Genomic DNA, 27,609 nt, shown 5'->3' with positions numbered 1-27,609 from the left:
TTTGACCATGATGAGCTGACTCCCGGTAATATACTGTAAAATTCAGCTGGAGCCACTGAGTCGGTTTATTTCTGTTTTCATGACGTCGATAGAAATTTCTGTTAAGTCATGTCTTTAGAAGAAGAGCCACATCCTTTCTGCTCAGTGTCACCGTCAATTTCCTGTGCAAATTGCAGTTTGTCCTATTTTATTTATTTTTTATTATTTTTCTTTTTTTTTTTTAAATGTCAAAACATGACATGTTTCCTTACAAGAATCTTGTAAAAAGAAAAAAAGCTGAGTGCATCATTGTCATTCAGAAAGCACGCCAGCTCTGAGTTATCTGGGTTGCAGTTTGACTTCATTGCCAATCTGTTTAATAATCTCACCTCATGTTTAAACGCAGTATTTTTGTTCTCTCTCACCCTGCGGAATAATTTCCTTTCCTATCTGTCTACATCTGTCTACTCACTGCTGATTATTCTCTCTCTCCTCCCCTGTTCCCCCTCCAGGATGAAAAGAACCAGGTGATGATCACAAATGCCTGGCTGCAGCTGGTATGTCTCCTCTCCAAGCACTTTTCGTGTGATCAGTGTGTTATAATTGTCATTTGGTATATTTTTGGAAAGTGTGTGTGTGTGTGTGTGTGTGTGTGTGTGTGTGTGTGTGTGTGTGTGTGTGTGTGTGTGTGTGTGTGTGATGTTTGTGTCCTGTGGGCTCTGCCATTCATATTTTCTGTTGAAGACATAGAGTCAGACTAGAGCAGCCAGCGATAACCTTAAGTTTTGAACAGAAACTTTTTCCGTGACCAAAAAAAGCTTTTTTTTCACATTTCAGTGACAATCCAGGGCCTCATGTGACAATATAAAATATAAGCCTAAAAGTAGTGTCAAATGGCAAGTGTTCTATTCCTACAAAATAAAAAGCCAGTAGACATTAGGTTGTCAAAAATGATATTTTGTGGGTTATTTATTCTTTTATGATACTTAATAATAGCATGATAAATATTTATTGTCAGCATAAGGCTGTGTCACTGGATAATGAGGATAAATATATCTTAATAAGCCAGCAAATCAAAGATATTAATTCAAGACATTTCTCAGTCTGATACTGGGTTACCTAACTGCCTTTTTAAGCCTTAGTTGCTATTACGCCTGTAAACGTTCCGTTCTAGCACAATGATAGCGGTGCAGATTGATTACTCCAATTTTTGTTTTTATATTTCTACCTGGCAACCATTGATTTTGCTGGCTGAAATGAAAGTAATGCTTGCAGATTTTATCAGCAGTACTTTGCTAGTCAACATTAGCTCCATGAGTTGGTTGACAACACTGTCCCCGGCTGATTTCTTAATCTTTACAGCTGACTCATTTTAAAGCAAGAACGCCATAAAAGGGGTCTTATTAAATCACCACATAAATGAAGAAGTGCTTAAAGGCGACACGGAGGCTAAAACTCCATGTCCCAGGAAGTCACTATAAGACATGGCTTGTTCTTTTATTGCAGTGCAGAGCTAACTAGTGCTATAAGTATGGTAGTTATTCATTGATAACATAGCCCTGTTCGGCTGCTTAGCTTACGTACTTGTTCAAATCTTCAGTTTTAGCAGCTAGCGTTGGTGACGTAGTCATGCGACCGTAGTGTAGTTTGATTATAGCCTAGCGTCAGGTTTTTACTTATGGTGATTGCATTTACGCTTAAAAAAATATCATAAAAGGGGTGTACAAATGTAATTCAATTCAATTCAATTCAATTCAATTTCAATTCAATTCAATTCAATTCAATTCAATTCAATTTCAATTTCAATTCAATTCAATTTTATTTATAATATCAAATCATAACATAAGTTATCTCGAGACACTTTACAGATAGAGTAGGTCTAGACCACACTCTATAATTTACAAAGCCCCAACAATTCCAACAATTCCAGTAATTCCCTCAAGAGCAAGCAGTGCGACAGTGGTGAGGAAAAACTCCCTCTTGGGAAGAAACCTCGGACAGACCCAGGCTCTTGGTAGGCGGTGTCTGACGAGCCGGTTGGGGGTGTGATGAACAGTAAACATGTAAAGATTATGTTGCTGAACAAAACGGGTAAGTATCGTATAGCCTAATTTAATATTAACTAAGTTACTTAGCTCAGCTACAGCACATCTACCCTATTATGAAAAGAAGTATTGCATTACCATGCTTAGGGAATGTTATATCAGGCCAGTCAGGTATACCATTCTCATTACCACAGCAGCCCCAGTCAGAATAGCCCATCAAGGTTGAGTTGGCTGCTGACTGGCTTTGAAGTTATGAATTAATCTATATTCAGGAAGCCACCTATTTAATACGGGCATCCACTTTGGTGTAATGGCTTAAGGGTCTTTGCAGATGCAGCAGATTTTGAAGGAGACTCGAGAAGTACATTAATAGCTGACAGTCAGATGGAGAAGGGGCAGGCTCACCTTCGCTGCATCGTGGAGGATTTGAGGATTACAGATTTATCAGTCAATGAATGTCCCACATTGAAATGGATAGGATTTCATGGGATTTTTACTGTGAGAATTGTAATGAGCTTAACAAGTATTAGTACTAGTACAATGCCCGTTGAAAATGTGCCTGTTTGGAACGAGCCAATTGCTTGGCCTGTGGTATTGCTGCTTGTAGAATTCTTCAAAACCAAATTGTCCCCCAAAATTACTTACACTAATGTATTAGTGTTGTAAGTTAGCAGCAGACTTAATTAACTTGACCCACCCGTAGACACTGAAAAGTGTGGGGCCTTTTTTTCACCAACCTTATTCCAAACAACAGTCGCAATGTTCCTTTCAGCTATCCGCTCGTGCTCCAGGAAAGGGAAGAAAAGTAAGTTTGGTATATCTAGCAATCATGTAGCTAACTTTGGAAACAGGAAAAGAGTCAAAGGCTGTAACACCCCCCGCTGTTGTAAAGCGTTCTGCATGTGGCGTCTGCGTATGACATGCAGGTTTCCTTCCCCCCAAACACGCCCCCAAACACGGACACACACACATACAGATACGTCTCGCTTTATTAGATAGCTGGCTTAAATCCAGGGGTGATTTAGATGCGATTTAGTGTGTAATCGAGTGTTGTAAATATACTGTATATATATATATATATATATATATATATATATATATATATAACACAGTACAAATATATATATTTCTTTTAATTTACATGTAGTTACATGGAAACACACATGTAATCATCTATAAAACTTTATTATCTAATTATATCTCTGTTTTGACTAAGGAGACTTTGCAGTGGCAGCCAATTTATTGGGAGGTTACATGCACACTAAAGAGATGCACAAAAGTGCAAAAAATGTAATTATCTGCCCAACTATTTTGCCTGTTAATTCTCTTGGAAGTGTGATATTAACAGGCAACACATATATGTATATATGCATAATTGCATCCTACACCCTAAAACATATCATGCAGTCTCACATTCCTTTAATGAGAACCTAGTTGTTTCAAATAAGTGACGCTTTCTTAGAATTCTGTCTTGCAACTCTGAAACCTATTCTTAGACAGCTGTTACCTTACGAAGCTTAGTGTCCTCCTCATCTATTTCTGACATATTACGAAGTTACTGAGCTGTAATTTGTTCTGTTGGCTGTTAGTTGTGTTTTCCCAGCCAATGTGAGCAAGATGAAAGAAAGGCTCGGTAGCACCAAACTGCCAAGGCCCACAGATGACAAGGGTAGTGATTAAGCCATTAGCTGCGTGAGTGGTAACATATGTCGGCAGGCCCACTTTAGAAGGATGGCATTTCTTTGAAATGGTTCAACTCAGACAGCCTCTGTATAGGATTTTGTGCCAATTTTAAAGTCACTTATATAGATGGAGGCACATATGGCAGAGACGGATTTGCATGCGCACGGAAATATGCACACATTTATCAGTCTGAAGAGCACATTCATGTAAACACAAAAATACACATCTCACAATATCCATATGTATACACATAGACATACACATGTGTGCATAGGCACAAACAGATGTGCCCAATGTGGCCACATTAGCAATGGGACTGTGTTTGCTCCATAGAGAATGTGCTCTTTGACTACAACATCTGAGTGCCTCCATCTATATGCAACTTCTATACATGTACTATACTGTGTGTATATACACACACACACACACACACACACACACACACACACACACACACACACACACACACACACACAATGGCACAACAGTTACAAACAAGTGAACGTACTTACATGTCAAAACACTAATATGTATACTATTCTACACATACTCTTGCTACATATTGTTAGTCATGAAAAGAGGCAGAGGCAACACACGCACGCACGCACGCACGCACGCACGCACGCACGCACGCACGCACGCACACGCACACACACACACACACACACACACACCCTCTTTGTGCCTTTAAACGCTTTGATGCTTGGCTCAGTTAGCCCCATGCTGAATACTGACCCAGACTCAAATAGGAGTCAAAGCCAACAACTGTTAGCTTGGCAAGGTTGCATTGCCAGGCTTCATTAGCAGAGCTGGAGACGAAGTGTCAGAGCCAGCAGTTGTTGGAATAATAGCCTGACTAAAGGGCTAATGTTTGACTTGTGATGGTTTTTAGCTAATTGTAAAGAAAATTCTGCATTTATGTTGTATGCCAGGTTTGATATTTTAGGAAAGATGCTATGATGCACAGATGAGTTTGCGTGGCATTGTACCAACACTATTTAAGCTATAGAGCGTGTGTTGCTGTCAGAGCTGTGAACATTGCAAACAAACAACACATTGGGTCACCTGACTGGGATATATAAACCAAAAACAGACAGTTAAGAGCCTTACATTTTGCATTCATCTCATTTTTGTTAAACTTCTCTTTATTTCTCACCTATTCTGTCATTTCTTCACTTAACTATTATTGTCATGTGTTTTGTCCTCGTTTTTATGTCCTCACCTCATCGTCTCTCTCTCAATTAGTCTCTCTACTGTTTGTTTCAGTATTGGACAGACATTTACCTGTCATGGAACCCAGAGAGCTACCCCGGCGTTCAAAACCTGCGTTTTCCTTCCAATTTGGTATGGGTCCCAGATATCCTCCTCTACAACAGGTAGGGTATATTTACTTTTTTTTCTCTGTCATCTAGTTTTGTCTTGTATCTTTTCCTCTTCTCTCCCACTTAATACTACCCCAATCACTGCATTCTTCCAGCAGCTACTTGTGAGTTTTATTAATTAAATCTGCTTTTCTACATCTTAACCTAGCAGGTTCATAATGTCACGTCAGTATTGTTATAATAATTTAATATATAATGCCTACTACACATGCCCTCAGAATCCCTCTACTTTTGTACTGACAGTGTGATTTATCAGAGCACCACACTGCATTTAAGAGATGAAGAAAGGCAGCTAAAATGATGAAATCTCATTTTTGCTGGTAATTATATCAGTTATATATCAGCCATAGGCCACTGGCATGTTCAGCGCAATGGTTAGTCTGTCACTGCTCTAGCGGTTTCATTCTATTTTGCATCCTCTCCTCATTTTTATCTACTTTTTTCTGTTATCCTCTCTTTTTCTTTTCTTCCTCTGTATTTATTTTCTATAATAGACGGATACTCGAGATTGCCTGGGCTCAGTTTACACAGTGGATAGAAATATTCCCCAGATGAAATTTCACTCTTGGTTACAGCCTCGTTTAATGAGTGATTGAGCCGATTCCCTCTAGGGAGGATATAAACCGTAACTCCCATGGGGCTTTGCATCTGTTGCCTGTAATGGGCAGTAGGAATAAGACCACTGAAAAACACTGTGCCAAGTGGCTGGAAATGTGAACAGATTTCTGTAATGTACCTTAATTTGTATACAATACTTTATATAGTATTATTATTATTTATACAATACTTTTGGTCCTTTATTTTAGACTTCATCTTATCATGTCTGCAAGTTTTTAGACATGGTTCAAACTCTACAGGTCTTATTGGAAACATTCTTCTGGCTGAGCTCATTTCTTTTTCAAACCTTTCATTGTAAGCTCAAGTTTGCCAATGAGCCGACTGATCATTGTCCATTGCTTTTTGTGTTTCAGGCTGTTGTGCACATAAAAAGAATGTCCCATTTTGTTCTTAAAAAAGCAAACTTTAGACACTTATTACTACAGCCGTATACATGGTAAACAAAAAACATCCGGAACAGTTAACCTCTTGCTAAACAGCTGTGACATACTGAAAAAACAACAACAAACACCCAATGTTCCTCTAATGTGGTACATCCAGTGGGATCACTTTGTCTGGCACATATGAGCAATTCAGTCCTGTTCATTTAGCTGAAAAATTAATATGAGGACTGTCTTTTTGGAACACTGTGTCCAAAAGGACAATCAGAGGGAAATAGTTTTTTTTTAAAATAAATAAATATGCTTACCTTACGCAGAAGTTCTGTGTTTTTATCTTGAAGTTATTTTGGCTGTAGAAATTTCCATTTGTATTTATGTGTGTGCCTGCAACACCAAGATAAACAGATAGATAGACAGATTTCATTAGATAAAATTCAGTAACGGGCAGGAAAATCAGATTCTGCGTTTGTTATCAGGTTATTGCAATGGCAAGCAATTATATACAGTTTCACACAGTAAATAGAGTTATGGAAGATGATTCTTACTTGAATGAGGACCTCTCAAACATAAATCATATTAATGAGCCCCTTGAGGAAATACAGCTTTTTCATAGTGTGTTTTGCTTAATGTAAAAGGTACCAGGGGAGAAAGGTTATGTGATTGTTGACCATTATTAAACTGTCAAGCTCCGAGAGAGGGTATTTAACAGGGGATTAATATGTTTTTAATGCATCGATACTTTTCGCGCCTCCTTAGAATCACACACATACACACTCAAAGAATCAGACTTGTTCCGAGGAAAGACAACACGATCCATGGCAGAGCTGATTGATGGCGGTGGCTTTTGAGCTGTACCTTCATGGTGATTGAGGATTCTTTTATGGAGGGTGTAATCTTGTGACAGATTTCCCACTTAGTGTGTGCATGAGAGACGGAGAGTAAGAAGAGAGAGGTTTGGCTATCTAACAGGGATGATACAGAACATTAAGCAGCTTACGTTGAGGATCAGCGATCGCTAACGATAACAGCCATTTAGTCCTGACACAGACCCTGATTGAAACTGACACTCCTTATGCATGCAGTATAAATCATGAGTACAATCATACATTTCTATTTTTATGAAGCAAGGAAGCAAGCAAGAAAAGAGATTAAAACTATATGAGATAAGTCCAATCGGAAAATTAACAATTAACTGAAACAGCTAATAAGTAAGTCGAAACTGCCTGCAAGCTTCTCCTGCCTGTACGGTAATTTGTCTACTAATCGACAGAAAGTCGTGTGGTTATGACACAATCGTTAGCCTATTTTTACAAAAGCGTCTGCTACGGAGCCATAACGTGAGATACAAGGTAATGGAGCCTTTTATACATTTTTGTCATGTTTCTTTAGAAATAAACAATGGACAAATAGAGTCTGTAAACGCTTCAGATGTAAAGTTATTCGCTGTCAGAGTGACGCCAAAATGAATGGCAGTCAATGGGATGCTAACGGCAGGTGATGGCTTGATAGCATCAAAATGGCTCCATAGGAGATACGCTTTGTGGAGGCTCGCTTACCCCCTTGGATATCTCAGCAGATCGTTGCGTCATGGCAAAATATAATTCTGTTGCATTGCAAGGGAGGCACAATTGAGTGTAGAATTGTTTTCTTCTTTCTTGCACATATTGTACAGTGGTTCCTGGTTATTTAGCTGTCGTATCTTTTTTTCTGTACAAGCTTTCTTTATATATTTGCAATTGGCTAGTGTGTACATACTATGAGAAATAAATGTTTTGTTGAAAGTATAGTGTAGATAGATAGTTAGATAGACTGTATTAAAGGGTAACTACCGCTTTTTTTTCACTGGACCCTATTTTCCTATGTTTTTGTGTGTAAGTGGCTGATGGGAACAACAATCTTTGAAATTGGTCCAGTATCAAGTGTGAACGCTGTAACCGGCAGCCACAGAGCGGGCTGCAATGTAAACCTATGGGGCAAATGTTCATCAGTTGTCAGACACTTACCCCCAATTTCCACCGGCTGCGTAATGGCTGCGTAACGGCTCTGGAACAACGGCGGAGTCATTAGGTTTCCAATGAAGTCATTGTGTGTATTTCCACTGACTGCAGAACGGCTGCGTTCCGACTCCGTCCCAGCTCCGGCAGTCCGCAGCCCTCCGGAGCAGATACGCAGAGCTTCTATTTTTGCCGGACGACGGAGAGCTCCGCAGCAATTCAGCACACGGCAGATAGTGCGGGACAGGAAGTCGAGCACAGAAGCAAAATAAAACATCCGGTTCATTTTCAAAATAAAATACACCTTGCTCACGGCGGATCATATTTCCCTGCACTACACCTTGAAAACACAGCACAGAGTTGTTTCCCCTCTACTCCTCTGGATGGAAACTGTTGTTGGTTTTGTGGTTCTATTCTACGTGAATTCGCCAGATCTTGTTGGTCCTCGTGACTACAGCTGTCAGTCATGGCCGCAGCCGTGCCGCAACAAATCCGGACCTAGTGGGTATTGACGGATGGCGGAGTACGCAGCCGGCACGCAGCGGAGCAGGTCCGCAGACTTTCTGCATCCAGTGGAAATGCGGAGTTAAAATAATAATCTGAGCCTGACAATGTCAAAACAAGCACTTTTGTGAATGTTAATACAAGCTGCACAATTGCCCCTATTAACTTACATTGTAGCTCAATACAAAATAAAATAAAATTTAATTTAATTTGAAGCAACATTTGAAGCTGTGGCTGTGGCTGTGGCTGTGGTGGTGTTACTTGTAACAGAGTATTTTTACAGTGTGGTACTACTTCTTCCACCACTGATTTAGAGTCTTATATGCTGTTCTTTGTTTATCTAAAAGTGGATGGCTGAAAACTGTTGTCCTCACTAAACCTTGAAGCGCTGTAAAGCCAGACTGGTGGAGGATCTAAAAGGCAGACAGCTGTATGTTTCGTATGTTCCCGTGTCAGCACTGCAACAAACCTAAACCCATTTCAGATGAATGATATATGAACAATGCGTCCCATTCCAGGCAGGATTTTGTATATTTCACTATCTACAGACACTTGGGAAGCTAGGATACAAAGGTACTGAATTTTGAGCTTTCATTTCATTTTTTGTGTAAATAATGTAAGCCATCTCGCTGTTGAGATCTTTTCTTTAAATGTACAGATGATTTAACTTGTGAATCTAAACAGTACAATGTTCTTTCCTTAGCAGTATATCTTGATGATGATGTTTAAAGGGTAACTACTGTTTTTTTCAACCTGGACCCTATTTTCCTATGTTTTTTTGTCACACACTTAGAATATTAATCTGAGCCTGTCAGTGACAAAACAAGCACTTTTGTGAAGGTAAATACAAGCTGGACAATTGCCCTATTAACTTAACATTGTAGCTTGTTTCTCCGCTGCCGACTGCAGCGACCTCTCTTAATACTGGACCAATGTCAAGGATTGTGGTTCCCATCAGTCACTTAGACACAAAAACATAGGTTGAAAACAAAGCCAGTGGATATTAAAGCAGTATATTCTGTACTGTAGGAGAGGGAAGGTTATTTGCCTAAAATTGTATTCTTCAGGGCTCTGTGGATTTCTGAAGCAGCACACTTACAGAAATGTATCCATTTTGAAGACCCATTTGTCCATGGGTTTAGTGGCTCTTAACGGCTGTGAGCTTGCACTTTTGGCAACATGTATCGCTTTGGAATTAAATAGCAAGCCATTTTATTTCAAATGTATCTTTTGTTTCTCCATTCAAGGGCTAATAAAAAAATATTAAATTTTTGAAGAATCCCATTGCAGGCAAACGGACTCCATTGGGATTCAACACCTTTATCATGGCCTTATCTTTTCCATGTCATGACCTTTTTAAAACATGTTTCAATTACGTAGTGATCTAATTAAAATGTGATAAAGATTATGCATCAAATAATCTCTTGTGATGCTCATGTGTGCTACCATGTTTAGGTATAGTATAAGTATAAGTCTCCACATTTCTATAATGTTCCCCAAAATGCTATTGCTGCCAATTAATGTATATGTTAGGTAGATGTATTCCAAATACCATTACAAGGCTAAATGCTAATTTAGCTAATTTATTATCGGCAATGATTACAGCTGTTCCAAAGTATTCTCGCAGACTCTTTGTTTTTCTACCCTCTGCTAAGTAAAAAGAGATTTAGATTATTGATGTAGGTGGCCATAAATCTGCCTTGTCCTGTTTTAGGCCTCCTGGACTCGTTCCCAGCACACTTAGCTAAAATTTATGTTATACCTGTCCCACAAAAAGCCTTCAGGAAGAGTTTAGGCATGCCCCTCACATTCTCTCACTGCTCCCAATCTCATACTGTAAGTGGTAGAAATGTAAAGGACAATGATGATGGTATGAGTCACACTGTTTTGTCTGGCTCTGGATGAGCACTCATTTATTGTTTAAAATGAGTTTCATTCAGTCTGTCAGAGACTTATGGGGAGCACAGCATACTGAAAGGTATGACTACATTTTATACTAGTTATGAATAAATCGATAAATGCTATGTTGCCATCACAGGAAGCATTTTACAGCTTCATTACTTCTGTAAAGAAGGTTATATTTATAGTCCTGTTTTTAATTTTAAATTTTTTGCTGTTGTCTGCCATTCCAGCAGCTGTAAGGTTGTACTGAAGAACAGCTGTGCTTCAAGCTAAACTGTTGATTACACTAGGGGAAAGGTTAGGGATCAACAGTTATTATAAGCCATGCTGAGTGAAACATGAATGTCTGTAGAAATCCATCCAATAGTAGTAGTACAATAAATTCAACTTAAAACTACAAATGTCAACCTGCTGGTGGCGCAAGAGGAAAAGTCATGGGATCTCCAAAGTGAGTGGGATTCATCCTGTGCATGAGGACCACGAATGTCTGTACAAAATGCCATTGCAATACATTTAATAGTTGGGATATTTCAGTCTGGACTGAAGTGGTGAATTAAAGGGGTGATAGAATGCAAAACCGAGTTTACCTTGTCATAGTTGAATAACGACAGTTCAGTGGGTACAATAGGCATACATAGAACCTCAAAGTCCCATTGACACCTCTTTCCTCTGCAAATCTCACAATTTGAAACTGCCTCTGAAAACGGGCAAATCCCAATGAAGCTAATAGTTGACGTCACCTCGGTGGCTGTGGTCTGTACCTTTGTCACGCCCCAAAACGTACATAGCTACAGACCACTGGTCTGAGACCAGCTGGTGTTCTGAATGTAGGTCACATAGATCTCACACATGAGCTTAGCTGCGAGCTGCGCTGTGTACTTTAGAAAGTTTGGAAGTTTTTCAGGGATATTGAAAATGAACCACGGTAAATGCAGTGTTCCAGGCTGTACAACGGAATACTGGCCCAGAGAAAAGGGTTTAGAATGAGTAGATATCGGGTGGCGAGACGCAGTGTGTACAGAGGGGAGAGGCTGTGTGTGTGTGTGTGTGTGTGTGTGTGTGTGTGTGTGTGTGTGTGTGTGTGTGTGTGTGTGTGTGTGTGTGTGCGTGCGTGTGTATGTGCTTTGCTCGTTGTAAACCAACCAATCAGCTCGCAGATCATCTAAATATTCATGAGCATACCATATAATGGAGAAAATCTCTCCTTTCTTTCTAGGGCTATTTCACAGGGTTCCATTAGGGCACGTAGAACAGCACCCGGGCCATTTTCTGCTCAACCAATGTTACATACCCTATTAGGAGACCTTAAGGAACAGTATGAAATACCCTCTATAATCATTCTATCACCCCTTTGAAAGACATACATGTACCAACCTGATCTCACAGGATTCCGTGAAATCACGGCCCATTAACTCAAAATCTGTGTCAGTTTCATTGAATCGCAAAAAAATCTGTGATGGGCCCACAGAAAAATTCTGTGAAATGAACATGGATCGCCAAAAATTCCATGATGGGCCCAAGGAAGAATTCTGTGAAATGAACACTGCCCCTTAAGTTAAGGAAAAGGTCGTGGTTGGGCTTACGTTTCCATGACAGGCGGGACAACAACAGGACGGTTGGGTTTAGGAAAAGAAGAACGGGATGGTTACGGTTGGGTTTAGGAAACGTGACACGCGGGACGATCCCCGGTCTCCTGGGTGAAAGCCCTGTGTTTGGCCCCAACCAACCTCCCTATGCGGACTTTCGGGCTTTCATACTACTCGCAACCATAGTCGCTCCTAATGCTACGTCATCTTCTCATTGACTTTACATTGTTTTCCATGGTGGCCACATGGAATTTTCACACATTCTGTGCCACCACCACGTAATGCGGTGTTAACAGTTCGTGATCATTTTACGGAATTCTGTGAGACCAGGCTGACATGTACATTGCCGTCCTTAGACCAATGACACTTGCATGGCTAAAAAGTACAACACATATTTTAGTGAAACTTTGATTTGTTTCTGGCATCATACATACAGTATTATTATGTTTTTGTAATGGTTCGGTTGCCAAATTCTTGGAGTTGTGGCAAATGTAGATTTGTAGCCTGGATGGAGAGATGTGCTCTCTGAGTGCTTTTTAGTTAACAAATACTACGCAATTTAATGTAATTTGTCCCTCAGAAAACTCTTCTTAAAAGGTATTAAAGTTAGCTAATACAGGATTTTTATTTTTATTTTTCTGACGTATGTCTTTTGACTGCAATAAACGCAGACAGACACTTTATATCTAAGAAAAAAAAAGTCCCCAAGATTTGTAATCATAGTCTAAGAATGACGTGTAATGTAGAGTCCTTTTAGTTTTACTATCTGAAAGAAAAATATAATCATTGTTATGTTCCAGGGATGATTTTTGTTCTTGTGTGAAATGTGTGATTTTGTTATTATGTCTGTTTTTTGGGTGTACATAATCCCTGTCTGGGACAACAATGTTTGTTTAAGATGATCAGTAAAATTAAAAACTGTCTGTCTCTAATCCCTCTTGTCTCGGCCTACTCTGTCACCTTCATTCTCACTTATTGTTTATTGGTGTCTAGGTTTTTCTTTGTATTTGTCTTTACCTTTGTACTTAGCTCCCAATCACCTTTATTACCTCTAGCCCTTTCATTCCCCATCTGGTTTTTAATGTAGAAGTCTTACTATTGTCCTTGTTTTGAGGGCTTTTTCTTTAAATACTGTTGTTACAGTATCCACACTTCTTTCCCTTTAGTGCTGATGAGAGGTTTGATGCTACATTCCATACAAATGTGCTGGTAAATGCGTCAGGATCCTGCCAGTACATCCCACCAGGTGAGACATTCAAAATGTTCTCTTTCTAACTGTGTCACATTTCACTCATAATAACAATAAAAAATAAAATGTCATAAAATAACCCACTCTCAATTTCATTTTGTCAACTATATCTTGTCACTACATTGCCAGGTTTCATTCATGTTCTTGTTCTGTACAGTATCATTTCACATCAAAACTGTTGAGATAATCATCATCTTAAGAGACATTACAGTTTTGATAATTTGCTGGTGTAAAGACGGTGCCAAAGTTAAAACCAGGCAAAATATTGAGTAAAAGTAAAAGGTTTTGGACACCAAGGTTAGATACAACCATTTTAGCAGCGTGTTAACTTGAATGCGTCTCTTATTGTAGGATCTGCCACAAGGTGAACACTATTGAAACAACAGTTTTATGTGACCTATACATCGCTGCTTCCTCAGATGACTTTTTTTTTTTTCTTTTGGGAAATGCGTATATTAATGTTTTCATTTTTCAGTTCATTTAAAGGTGGAGTCTGTAATTCTAATCTAATACACTTTTTGTAAAATTCAGTGAATATCTCCTCATGGTCCGCTAGCTGTCTGTTCTGTGTGCGCTGAAAAAGAAATCTGATTGTTCATACACAGCACAGGCTCTGTAAATGGGAAACAAACAAAGTGGGTCGTACTGAGCCAGATAAGACAAACTATTCTGTTTGTGCATATGGATATATGAGGAAGAAATCTGTGGGAGCGAGAGGGACAGTAAATCTCGTACATGCTAACGTTCTGAAGGAGCACCTTACTAAGAAACTTGTTAATCTTTTTTTTTTTAACCTTTGAAATGGTGAGTTTTGTTACTAAAAACTAAAAGTAGAAAAAAAGTTATTTTGGTGTATAATTTGGCATTACATGACATTGAAGTGTTTCTTGATCAATAGAACTTACACTTATCGGGGGACTGTTATAGTATTTTGCATCACAAACCCTTTCGTATGAGAGTGGTTGGCACTGAGTGAGGCTTGAAAGAGTGAAATGACTTGGAAATTTTAAACAAATTATGCTAATCACCTAACAAAATAATGTAAGTGTTTAGTGCCAAAAGTAACTTTCCTCAAACACTTCTTTGCAGGGATCCTGAAAAGTACCTGTTACATCGATGTGCGGTGGTTCCCATTCGATGTGCAGAAGTGTGACCTAAAGTTTGGCTCCTGGACCCACAACGGCTGGCTGCTGGACCTCCAGATGATGGACGTGGACATCTCCACCTACATACCCAACGGGGAATGGGATCTCGTAGGTAAGAAGAAAAACAGACAGGCACACTTTCAGGTGCATAACAACAGTAAAACTAGGGTAACACTTTACTTGAAGGTATCGACATAATCGTGACATGACACTGTCATAACTATGGCATGACACTGTCATGAACGTATTATAAACATGACAAGTTTATGACTTCTGTCAAAACTAGATAAAAGGAAATCTGAGATTTTCCTCATATTTCTGTATGGCTATAAGAAAACATATTCACTTACATTGCTTTTCTCAAAATATTTTCTGACAGGATTCATTGAGAACAATTTATCACCTGCTAAATGAAAAGAGCTTGTAGCATGCTTTTTATTACAGTAGACCTCAATTAAGTGTTGTCAATCATTCACTATTTTGGTGATCATTTGGTATGAATAAACCTGAAACTCTGAATACAAAAATAAATTAAAATAAATTAAAAAACATAAGAACTTGCATTGTAACATAAGAGGGATAAAGATGAGGTATGAGAACTGACATGATTGACTGACAGCACTCCCGATATGTCTGTGGGATATGTTTAGTACAGCTTGTATAAGTATAAATGTGCTGTCCCCTCAAAATAACTCAACACACAGCCCCACATCATGACATACCCTTCACCATACCTAAAGATTGGCATGGTTTTATGTCGATTAGCCTAATAGCTGGTTTGATTTGCATTGAGAGATGATTTTATGGAAAATACCCCATGCCAATCTCTAGGTATGGTGAAGGGCATGTGATGATGTGGGGGGGCTATTTTAATTCCAAAGGCCAAGGGAACTTTATCAGGATGCATAGTATCCTGGATCCATGAAATAACTGGCCTTTAAAAATAAAAAATCTGCCTGCCTCTATGGGAATTTAACATAGGGGTGCACTGACTTTTGTTGCCAGCGGTTTAGACATTAATGGCTGTGCGTTGAGTTATTTTGAGGGGACAGCACATTTACACTGTTATACAAGCTGTACACTTAATACTTTACATTGTAGCAAAGTGTAATTTCTTCAGTGTTGTCCCATTAAAAGATATAATGAAATAGTTACTAAAATGTGAGGGGTGTACTCACTTTTGTGAGATACTATATATATATATATATATATATATATATATATATATAACTGTCTGTTCTGTAACTGAACTGAACTGCCCTGGCTGAAGTGAAAACGTCAATTCCTGTTTTTATGGGGTTAGCCTCTGTAACTTCCTAAAGTTTTTTCTGGTTGTCCGGGAAGTCATTGATCAAAGGAAATAAATAGTCTGGCACATAATCCCCCTATTAAAACACAACACAACTTTGTTTTTTGTACAAATTGAACAAACAAGATATGTATTAATTGTGTTGAGGTGCTGGTAAGCGGATTTGGACAGAGCCAGTCTTCCTGCTTATCTTAGCTGACTGTCTTCTGGCTTAATATTACAGCTTTACAAACCAGGATTTTCCTCTATTTATTTGTGTCTGTTACAGTACCTTGGTTCTTGGTTAGTCTGTCTGTCTCTTCCAAAGAAACAAAGGAAGAGAAAAAATTGTCAAGTTCTCCTTTTTTCCTCCCCTTTTTCTCTCCATGTGGAAATGAAATGCCCACATCATCTCTAACTCAAGCTTGGGTGTTAATCAGAGGGCAACAGAATAATTCACACACACACACACACACACACACACACACACACACACACACACACACACACACACACACACACACACACACACACACACACACACACACACACACACACACACATAAACACAAACATACTTAAATGCAAAGTGAGTGTACCCAGCTGGCTGGGGGTATAAAGGGGGGCATGGGTGTGTGTGATGACAGCTGGCCATAGGATGGTTCACTTAATTCAGGCACAGCCAGGCAGCAAGCTGGCCAGGAACACACTCTGTCCTGGTGCCTCAGAACATTCCCATGCACACACATGCACATGCACACGCACTGGCACTGGCACACACACACACACACACACACACACACACACACACACACACACACACACACACACACACACAGGGTGTGGTGGATGCATCTGCAGATCTGCAATCCATCAAATTAATAGATGGCTAACAAAGGCTATTTTTCTTCAGCGTTTAGGTGACAGTTTAAATGAAATGAAATCCATGCAATTCATTTAAATAGAATTTCTGTTTCCACACACAGACACAAACCAAGTTCTTTGGGGTGGGGTGGGGGGGTAACTTTGTAACTTTGTGATAACAAAATGATTTGTAGATTGTGAATATGTTGCTGACTACATTGTACACTTAAAGGTATAAGGGATTGACACAGCTGTACAATGATGCCTCCATCTATATGTCTTTTCTATACTTCTACATGTACTATACGGTATAGACACATACACACACACACACACAGATCCCAGACTGTATCACGTCCGATTTGAAATGTATATGCATATGAAATCACACTAATTACACAATGGCTCTTATACACCTACATGCAAACATGGACTCTTACTAGAGTCTGACGTGACCAAGGTGAAGTTGTTTTCTGTTGATTTGATGAACAAGGCAGATTAATTGTGTAAATGTTAACTTGCCAACAGGACAGATAAGGCCACAGCGATGAGCTTTAGGGATTAATAAACGATTAAGGATCTGCTTTGGAGGGTTAGTGGGGTAATTTGAAGTTGACACAGAGTTTGATGACAGATCTTGGAAGTTTCTCCTGCCCAATCAATGCTCATTCCACATACAAGCATTTAGGTCTTGTGCCTCAAGTGTACTAATTGTTCCTCAGATAAACACAAAATATGGGGTGCATTTTTTCACTGGGTAATATAGGCACCATGTTTTGACAAGGAGGAAGAATGCATGGAATATAAAGCCAATGTCTCTGAAATTATATTAAATTGGCACATTTATTTATTTATGACTTAAACCACTTGACCCGGGACCTGTCTGTCTACTGTCTGTTTGGACAGCAAACCACAACAAGCAGTGCTTTATAGTGATTTTAGAATTTTGAATGTGTTATACACAAGGTGAAAACCATGTTGAGAGGATTATTAGTTTATCTAAAAGATTATATCATGACGTCATTGTATTATGTACAGTATTCCTTTAGGCAAGAGTGCATTTGCTGTTTTTATGCGACAAGCTGCTTTCCGCATGTTTACAAAGACAATACGTTAATGATAAGAATCGTAATCTTCCTAAAATCTGAACATCTGCTGTATCTGTGCTTGGTTAAAGTCTGGACGTTTAGATAGAGAAAACTTTAGTGGCAATTAGTGGATTTAGTGACATCTTTGTTTAGTGATTTGGGAGAAACGGACAACAAATCTATAACTTACTAACCTGTATGATACAATTACATGTTTCCTTGCTTAACCCTTGTGTTATCTTCCATTCGACCATGCATCATCCTCCCAGGTCAAAACTCAACACTTTTTTGGCGTCTTTATCTCTTTTTTTTCAATGTTTTTGGCATTTTTGTTTGTTTGTTTTTTAACATATAACTCTATTTTCACTACCATGTATGAACACCATCACCAACTGATATAGTTTTACACTTATTTTTTTATTTTTGGAACCTCCTTTTTAGGAAATTGTACCCAATTCTTTAGTTAAAAAAGCAGGAATTACGAATTATTTAGACTAATATTAAAGGAAGGATAATCAAAGAAGGTTATATGTCAACGTTCAGTCGGGTTCAGTTTCGAAACATTAAATTTTTTATTTTTTTTTTAAATGTTAAAATAATTGAACAAAACACCCAAAATTGTTAACGAAAGTAGAGATCCAATCTTTTGTTGTACTTGCGAAGCTTGTTGTATGGGATCATCCATGTTATTTTTGATCAAAACTGGGTAGTTAAAAATATATTTTTTTGAAAATGGGTCAAATCTGACAACACAAGGGTTAAAGTCACATTGACCATGGGACGGTTGAGCATTAATCATAAAATTTTTTGAATTCTTGACTCACGGTTTTTCCTTTTGGACCAAGGATTCAAACCAGTGATCTTCTGACTACAAATCTACCCTTTCAAATTTAAATGATCCCAATAAAAATGTACTAAAAATGATTGTTAATTGATCCTCTCTGTCAAGCACTCAACCAGTAGCTGCGCATTAATGGCTCTTTTTACAAGATCGTATTCAGCTAAGCAGAACTAAGAACGAACCTTTATTCTATTTTATAGATCTGTGTGTTTGACATCTAATTGACTTTGCACCTCTTCATTTCTCCCGCAGGTGTGCCTGCTAAGCGTAATGAGCTGTACTACGACTGCTGTAAGGAGCCCTACCCCGATGTGACGTTCACGGTCACCATGCGCCGCAGGACACTTTACTACGGCCTCAACCTGCTCATCCCCTGTGTGCTCATCTCTGGTCTGGCCCTGCTGGTCTTCCTGCTCCCTGCTGACTCTGGAGAGAAGATCTCACTCGGTACACACACACATCAGTACATCCCTGCACGCATGCACGCACACGCGTGCGCGCACACGCACGCACACACACACACACACACACACACACACACACACAATGATTCTTGATTATAATCATACATGCTGACAATAATGTATTTCTCTCCCCTGCCTTGGTGATGTCAGCCAAACACTTTTGCTAACCCATTTATTTGTCATTGCTTCATGCAAATGCTGACATTAGGCAGTGAATTAGCATTTCAGTTGGATTTGACTTATTAGCAATTTAAGAAAAGCTCCATTATAAACACAGCAAGGATAATCACCTGGACCTGAAAATGTCAGCTCGTTTCAAAATGCCATTCAGTGAGACAGGGTCGGAGTAAATATGTGACTGCACGTAATCCCTTGGGGGTAGAAAGTGAGAGAGAGTGAATATTTCAAAAATATTTTCACAGCTGTTCACACCTATTTTGAAGCAACCAGCTGCATTTATTTTGAGTATTCTCAAGGCTGTGATGAAAGAATGTATCCTCTGTGCTTCTGCTCTACTGTCTGTCTCCAGGCATCACAGTGCTGCTGTCTCTAACAGTGTTCATGTTACTGGTAGCAGAGATCATGCCTGCCACTTCAGACTCTGTTCCCTTGATTGGTAAGATACTTTTCTACTGTCATTATTGCTCATTGTTACCAGCCATTGACAGCGAAGCTGGTATTGATTTCACCTTCTGTGTGTGTGTGTGTGTGTGTGTGTGTGTGTGTGTGTGTGTGTGTGTGTGTGTGTGTAATCATGGCAAAATTTGCTCCTGGAGACACCTACTGTAGCGGGAATGTGTGTGTGTGTGTGTGTGTGTGTGTGTGTGTGTGTGTGTGTGTGTGTGTGTGTGTGTGTGTTCAGCTCACCAGAACCTTCAGATCTTTCTGTTATTTTCCTCCAGTCTCTTTTCTTTTTTCTCTCGTTTCTGTATGTTTATGAGACATAAAGCCCCGGGATAAATACAATTTATACATTGTGTTCTGTCTGAACACTAATATTGAGCTCTTCATCTAACTTTCTGCAAGAATGTGAATACGTATATTTCCCAAAATGTTAAAGGATTCCTTTAATGTTGCAAACCAGTTCGGTAAATTGGAATGAGACAATACAGAATATGGGGAAGTGTTCACCTTGCAACGGAATCTTACTTTCATCAGGGAGCTGTAGGCACAGTCTACACAGTACAGCATGGCTGGTGGGTCAGTGTGGACATTGTCCGTCATTAAATATAGATTAGGTGTCATAAAACAGGTGAATGACTTACTGCCGAGATATTCACACCCCCATATTCACTGCAGAGCAGTCTGTAGCGGCTGGACAAGGGGCGATGCTGATACAGGATGTGAAGATTATTCTCAGGCTAGAAGACCAACAGCAACAATAGTTGCATTGTGTAAGACCATACTGATACTGACCAGAAGAGACAGGTCAGCCGGCTGTGAGATGGGAGGGGAGGCTGCAGACAGAGATGCGGCTCAGAGATGTAAAACGAAGCCATTAGCAAAAATCACCTTTATTGGAATAGACCTATTAACACATTGCAGGTGGAGCAGAACAAATAGATTGAAGACAAAATATAATACTCCTCAACTTTAACTCTGACAGCTTTTCATACAGCCCCCATTATACTTTGACATGGAAATTTATACAGAGGCATTTGATTGGTCCGCCTTTTCTGTGAGGTCGTTGACATAACAGCCGGATAAAAATAAAATCAAATAAAAAAAGTCTCTTTTGGAGGGGAATATATTCTCATTTTTGTGAAGGTCATGTGCTCGTCTACATTCATATGTTATGCATTTCCATGTTTCGGTGGCTGTTTTGGTTGGTCAAACGTTAGTCATCTTCCCACCAGCCCCTGCAGTGTTATGACCTCGGGTTTGTTGACAGGGGTAAACTCCCCAATATAGTCCTGCCAAAATACTATACTTAACTCACGTTTCTTCTTGTACTGTATGTAGATACATGAGCTTTCGATTGAGAATATTACTGTTACACTGTATTAATTGTTCTCTAATTCAAATAGAAATTGCTGTGCTATACTTATGTGCTCTTCTCCTCTTTAGCTCAGTACTTTGCTAGCACCATGATGATTGTGGGCTTGTCTGTGGTGGTAACAGTGCTGGTACTACAGTTCCACCACCATGACCCCCATGGAGGGAAGATGCCTAAATGGGTAGGTTAACAATAATTCATTTTCAAATTTCATATATTCATATGCCAATTCTGATTTGCCTAGCCAGGCAGTGCATTATTTTCAAATAACCACACAACTTATACATATTGGTGAACTCTACTGTTCATCTAGGCTATGGATATATATCTTTTATATCTAGTTTTATTTATTTTACAGTTAATAAAGCTCTTGATTATCAAAAAGATTATCCACTTTGAACCATACAGTTATCAAATAATAATGCACTCTATGTAAGGAAACCCTCATACAGTACATATATTATTATTGTATAACCCCATGGCACATTGTTCATCATAAGAATAAGAATAAGTAAGAAAGGGGAGTAACAGTTGTCCTCTGCATTTTTCTAACTGACATTCTTTCTACCTTTCACTTTTCCATTCATATCTTGGTTTATGACTCACTGATCTCTCCTCCCCATCCTTCCTCTGTCAATCATCTCTGTGCCTTATCTCATCTCTTCATCCAGGTCCGAGTTATCCTGCTAAACTGGTGTGCTTGGTTTCTACGCATGAAGAAACCTGGTGAGGAAAGAAAAACAGCTGTGAGCTCCAGTAGCCCCCCAAACTACAAGTACTCCAACCCTGCTCCTCCTCACCACACCAGCACCAATAGCATTCAGATGAGCACCATACCAGGGCAGGCATCCACCCAGTCAACCACGACCAATGGGAACATGAACCTGTACTTTGGCTACCACTCGATGGGCACAGACAACCCTGCTTTCCCACCGAGCACTGATTCAGGTGTGGTGATGTGCGGCGGTGGGGGAGGCGGCCATCCTAACGGCTCCTCTCCACACGACATCCACTCAGAACAGGCGCGGACTTTGCTGCTGGAGCAGGTTCCGGAAATTTCCCGGATCCTGGAGGAAGTGCACTACATTGCCAGTCGCTTCCGAGAGCAGGACGAGGGCGAGGCGATCTGCAGCGAGTGGAAGTTTGCGGCGGCGGTGGTGGATCGGTTATGCCTGGTGGCTTTCTCACTCTTCTCCATCATCTGCACCTTCACGATCCTCATGGCAGCTCCCAATTTCATTGAAGCTGTGTCCAAAGACTTCACATAAGGCTGATTTCCTCCCTTTCTGAGAGGAAAAACAGAGGAAATGCGAACATAAAAAATCCTGACACAATTAGAACTGTACCACAAAAGCCTCCCTGCTACAACGATGTGAAGCCCCACACGTTTGTTATTTCAAAAGTGTTGTTACCAGTCACAGTACACCAGAAGCAAACCTTTCCCTCTATCTTTACATATTTCAGTCAGTAGATGATGTGATTTTTCCTTTTCAAGGTGGCTCTCCTCGCTAACACTGTACATACAGTATGCCACATAGGAGGTTGAGGCTACATTCAGTAGGTAATGATGTAGAAACTCACACTAATGCACTTTTCATCTGTATCCCTGCTGTGCCAAATCATTTACCTCGTTGCCACCACCTGGGCTTCATGCCTCATCAGAATATATTGTTTTTAAAAATTTTCCCCGCTTTCTTTTCTGCTACTTTTGTCCACTTCCTTTCCCAACTGTAGCGCTTCTCATCTTCTACAAATGTCTTAACGTCTTCAGCAGTTACATACAGTACAGTCAATAGAGTTCAATAAAACAGTTTTAGGAATAGTTTTTTATAGGCCTGGGCTCAGGCTTCCAGGAATGCTATTTCATTTGTATTTTGTAAATAAATCGTACATCATACTGTATAAAGATTAAAGAAAGAAGGGAAAGAGATTCAATCTTTCTTAAGTTGTAGAATTCACTGAGAGATACTGACACGTTGACTCGTAGCATTGTTCATGTCACTTCTGTTTTAACTAAGGCTGCCAATAATAATTTTAATTTTAGATCATAAGCCAATAATTTTCTTGATTATTCGATTTCGCATTTTGTATATAAAAAGGTCCGAAAATAGTGAAAAATGCCCATTATAATTTGTAAGACCTCAAGGTGATGTATTCAGATTGCTTATTTTATCCAATCAAAAGTTCAAACCTCAAGGAAATTATTAAATTACAATAATATATGAGAAAGAAAAGCATCAATTCCTCACTTTTGAGGAGCTAGAAAAATGACTAAAACGGTTATATAATAATCAAAGTGGTTGCCGGTTAACTTAAATCCATTTTAAGTATTGGATTTGTCCTTACTCACCTCTTTCTTGTCTTTTAAGTCATCCTCATTATACTCTTACACCAATCTTCTCATTTCTTTCTTGCATAGCTTACACCCAGGTTATATATCTATAAATGTGAATAGATAAAGTTTTACTGTTGCCAGTATAGAACTCATACTTAACTGTGACATCAGAGACATTTACCATTTTGCTCTTTTCAAGTTTATTAAAGCGTGAAGTCATTTCTTCTTGCCTCCATCCCTTGTGCTAAACAGTATATTTAGTTAGCAGTTGATACACTCTGGTTGATATTTGTCAGTCAATCACATTAATTCACAATGTATTTTTCTTTTGAGATCAATTTAATGTTTATCTGACTTATGTGCTAGTGTTGCTGTTTCCTGCGAAAAACTCACAATTAAGAAAGAAGATCAACGAAAGTAGTGACTGAAAGAAAATATTTGTTCTTCTGCAAGATTTTTGAATGGATTCTGAAGGAACATCACCCCAGTAGAGATGCATTTGGAACTAATCTCTGCTATTGTGGGGCTGAGTGCTTTTTGTTTTTACTTTCTAATACTCAGCGAAAAGCAAACACATTCTTCTCTAATCTCTAGCAACAACATGCAACAAGGATTACTGGGTGACCTTATGTAACAGATTTGTGTTCAACCTTCTCACCACCCGAGCGTCTCTCTGATCCTCAGTTGTACAAGACATGCGTGAATTCCCACTTTTATGCACACAAATGAACTCTTCTCCAACTTAGCACTTGCATTTTAAGTGGGTTTTTAGGAAGAAAAGTACATTGTGTGACTGCTGCAGAAATGGAATTCATGCTGTTACAGTTAATGACTGGGCCGAGTGTAGGCAGCTGCCACCCATTGACGACTCCATGACTCTAAGACTGTAAAGCATTTATATGTCATATCCATTTAAAATAGACTGACAGGAACGGATGACGCCAATTTTGGCACCTTTGCAGTACTCTTTGTGTTCATTCATTTGTATCTACGTAGTTTTAAGATTTAATCAAGATTCAAAAAAATGTTACACTCCTTTTTTAAGTCTAACTAGGAATGACATATTTAGTTTAACCATTAATAATATGGTTGTTGTTTTTTTATGTAATGGTATTAGAGGTGCCATTGCTGCATTGTTAAAGTAATAGCTCAACGTTTTTGGTTTCTTTTTTAGACTAAGATGAGGAGATTGATACCACTCTCATGTCTGAATGGTATATGAAGCTACAGCCAGCAGCCAGTTAGCATCTAAACTCTCTATGCTAACCAGCTTCTCGCTGAAGCTTAATTGCTGTGCTCATTAAATAACATGTTATACTGTATCTCTTTCGTTTAATCCATACAAAATCAGAAGTGTAAAAACCACAAAAAATGTGTGTATTAGTATTTCCCTATAGTTTAACTCTATGCGCTAAGCTCAGCTAACTGGCGGCTGGCTGTAGCGGTGGTTACTGTATCTTCGCTTGGCATGAAGGCAACCAGCAGAGAGACTCCAGGAAGTCATGTCAGGAAGCCAAGAATTAATTGGTGAGCTTTAGAGGTGCTGGAAAGTGGATTTTCTTATCTGTGGACAGAGCCAGGCCAGTTGTTTCCCCCTGTTTCTAACAGGCAGCTGGCCGTAGCTTCATATTTAATGGACAGACATGAAAGTGGTATTAATCTTCTCGTCTAACTCTTGGCAAGAAAGTGTATTTCCCAAAATGTAGTATTCCTCTAATATTGGTCCACTTGTCATTGCACATTGTGTAGATGGTAGATTATATGTTGGAGGGGTTACTGCAGATGAAGACTGAAAGCAGGGCACTGATGATCTGAGAGAACAAAGGTTTTTTTTTTTTTTTTTGCCTGTCAAAGGTCATGTGGACATAGATGGGAAGAGGGTCTTGGTAAGTGTGTTACATAATAGGTAGAGGAAAATTACGAGACCTTGATCACTGACTCATAATGGAGAATATGAATAGTGGAGATATATTGACTCATATGAGATGTGGAAGGGGACGTGTCTTCTACATAGCCTACATGTAATTTGGACTGACTTATGTGGATACTTTGTGGGATAACCTGACATACTTCTATTGTTACTCACTCATGTTGATTTGTATTCAGCATATGTGTTTCATGTGAGAAGGATTTATGGCACAGAAAATGTTCAAAGTCTGTCAAATGAAGAATGATGGAAATGTTAATTTGACTGTACTAAAAATATGAAAAGCGAATTAGTTATTCTGGGTAGAAGACATTTTGAAATTGACAAGTCAAAGCTATATTAAAGCTGCAACCACACAACTGTCTCAAATAGCAATGCTGCAAAATGTGAAACTGTTGACTGATATTTGAAATGAGGGTGTGACCGTCTGCTTTGGCCATGCTATCACAGGATTTTTTTTTAATCACCAGTGTTGTATTTTGGGGCAACTTGAGTGGCTTTTTCTTTATGGTCTGTGCCTCTCTGCTCAGTATGATTCATTCTCCTTTGAAGGATATACTGTACCTTACATAAATTCACTGTACATGACTATTTTGTGAAAAATAAAGGAGAAATGTGATAATTACTGGCATTTGAGTGGCTGACATTTAAACACATTCACTAAATCATACATTTAAAAATGCTTTCACTCACCAAAGTTGTCAGACCATCCTCATTCCTTTCTTGAAGCAACTGGATTATGACAGAGTTGCTGTTGTCAATCTAACTGGACAGACAGTGTAATGGCAGCATGTGATTGCCATAATATTGTTCCCATACAACGTAGTTATATAAAATGTGACATGCAGCTTAAAAGAATAAAACCGACACAAAACAGGAAATGTCCATTTTTCTTACTATAAAATTTCAGATTTAAAGGAACATATAACCATTGGCAAGAAAGCAAATGAGCATGTTTCCCAAATGTCAAACTATTCTTTTAAATCTACAGCAAAAATAGTTGTGTGTAAAATAAAGGAGAAATGTGATAATTAATGAATAAGCTATCCTCTCCTTAACCCCAGAGGGAGTAGGCCATCCTGATAGAAGTTTCCTGCCTGACAGAATGGCCTCCCCTCCCCTAGGCCATCCACAGTAGCTTTTTGCAAAATGACACATTGGGCCCTATCTTGCACTCAGCGCAATTGCCTTTGTACACCGACGCATGTATCATTCCTATTTTGCACCCAACGCACAGCGCATTTTTCCCTCCACAGACGCACGTCGGTAAATTAGGGAATGTATTTGCGCTCCTGGGGGCGGTTCAGCGAAAAGAGGAGGCGTGTTCCGGTGCAACGGTACGTGGTCCTATTTTGCAGTTTCAGAAAACAATTCCGCCACTGACCAGGAAAAACCTGGTCTAAAGTCAGTGGCGCTAGTCTAAAGTCAGTGGCGCTAGTCTAAAGTCAGTAGTGCGTTATTCAGATGCTATTTTAGGGACGAATGCTTGGCCATAATGTAGCGTGTGCACAACGCGCATACACTTCTCTCATCTACAGCAGTTCCCATTTTTGAAAACCATACATAATTACAAAGAAAAATATTACTGAAAATGCGCTTCATGTGTTTGGATAGATCAGGAGGCATTTTACAGTACTGTACTGTACAGTCCTCAAAAGGTCGCAGCATTCTTTGTGGCTTGTTGTGTTTTACACAACATTTCCATGAATCATGGATGTGTTGATAACATAAATGAGGAAATATTAGAGGACTTAAGGAGACGTGATGTTGAACTACGGTGGGATTGGACACTCCGGCGGAATCTGGTCCGGGAGTAATGAGCGATGCGCTCCTAGTGGAGCGGGTGGATGGAGTGGGGGCACAACAGGTGCAGGTGGTGCGTTTGGAGGCCCACGATCCATGGCTGCAGAATCCTCGGAACAATACGCCTGCTCTTAAAGGGAATGTGAGATGACGCTCTGATTGGGTATTTTCACGTTACGCCCAAACCACACCTAGCTACTTCAGACCAACCCATTTAAGATTTGCGTCGGGCGCAAGAGTCATTTATCCCGCCGGTATAATAGCAACAGCGCGCGAGATCCGCCCACAAAGCTACTTGCGTTTGGCGTTTCATACTTGCGTTTCATATCGTTAAAATAGGGCCCATTGAGTGAGATATAGACGACAGCAACTGAGCCCATCATCTGTTGATTTATAATACCAGGCTCTCTGTATTAATCAATTTTTTGTTCCTTTTTTTGGATTGAGAAACAATTACTGACATATTTTCCCGTTTTCGACACTGTCTCATTCTTATTTAAAGGGAAGTATACTACTAACTAAACATTTGATTCTAG

The 27,609-nt window shown here is 39.3% G+C and overlaps 1 protein-coding gene across 1 annotated transcript in view; it reads left to right on the top strand.

Annotated features, from left to right (window-relative positions):
* chrna8 (cholinergic receptor, nicotinic, alpha 8) overlaps nt 1-25,895 on the top strand; it is a 51,765-nt gene extending 25,870 nt beyond the window's left edge. Inside the window, exons 3-10 of the mRNA XM_039804199.1 lie at nt 492-536; nt 4,974-5,083; nt 13,240-13,319; nt 14,412-14,579; nt 18,801-18,995; nt 19,542-19,628; nt 21,080-21,189; nt 21,680-25,895. Of these exons, the coding sequence (XP_039660133.1) occupies nt 492-536; nt 4,974-5,083; nt 13,240-13,319; nt 14,412-14,579; nt 18,801-18,995; nt 19,542-19,628; nt 21,080-21,189; nt 21,680-22,276 (1,392 nt within the window). The 3' untranslated portion in view covers nt 22,277-25,895. The remainder of the gene's footprint in view (nt 1-491; nt 537-4,973; nt 5,084-13,239; nt 13,320-14,411; nt 14,580-18,800; nt 18,996-19,541; nt 19,629-21,079; nt 21,190-21,679) is intronic.
* The last annotated feature ends 1,714 nt before the right edge of the window (nt 25,896-27,609 follow it).

This window comes from Perca fluviatilis, chromosome 1 (genome assembly GCF_010015445.1).
Source record: "Perca fluviatilis chromosome 1, GENO_Pfluv_1.0, whole genome shotgun sequence".
Lineage (NCBI taxonomy): Eukaryota > Metazoa > Chordata > Actinopteri > Perciformes > Percidae > Perca > Perca fluviatilis.
The sequence above is the reverse complement of the archived record's forward strand: the minus strand, read 5'-3'. Positions and strand labels throughout refer to the sequence as shown.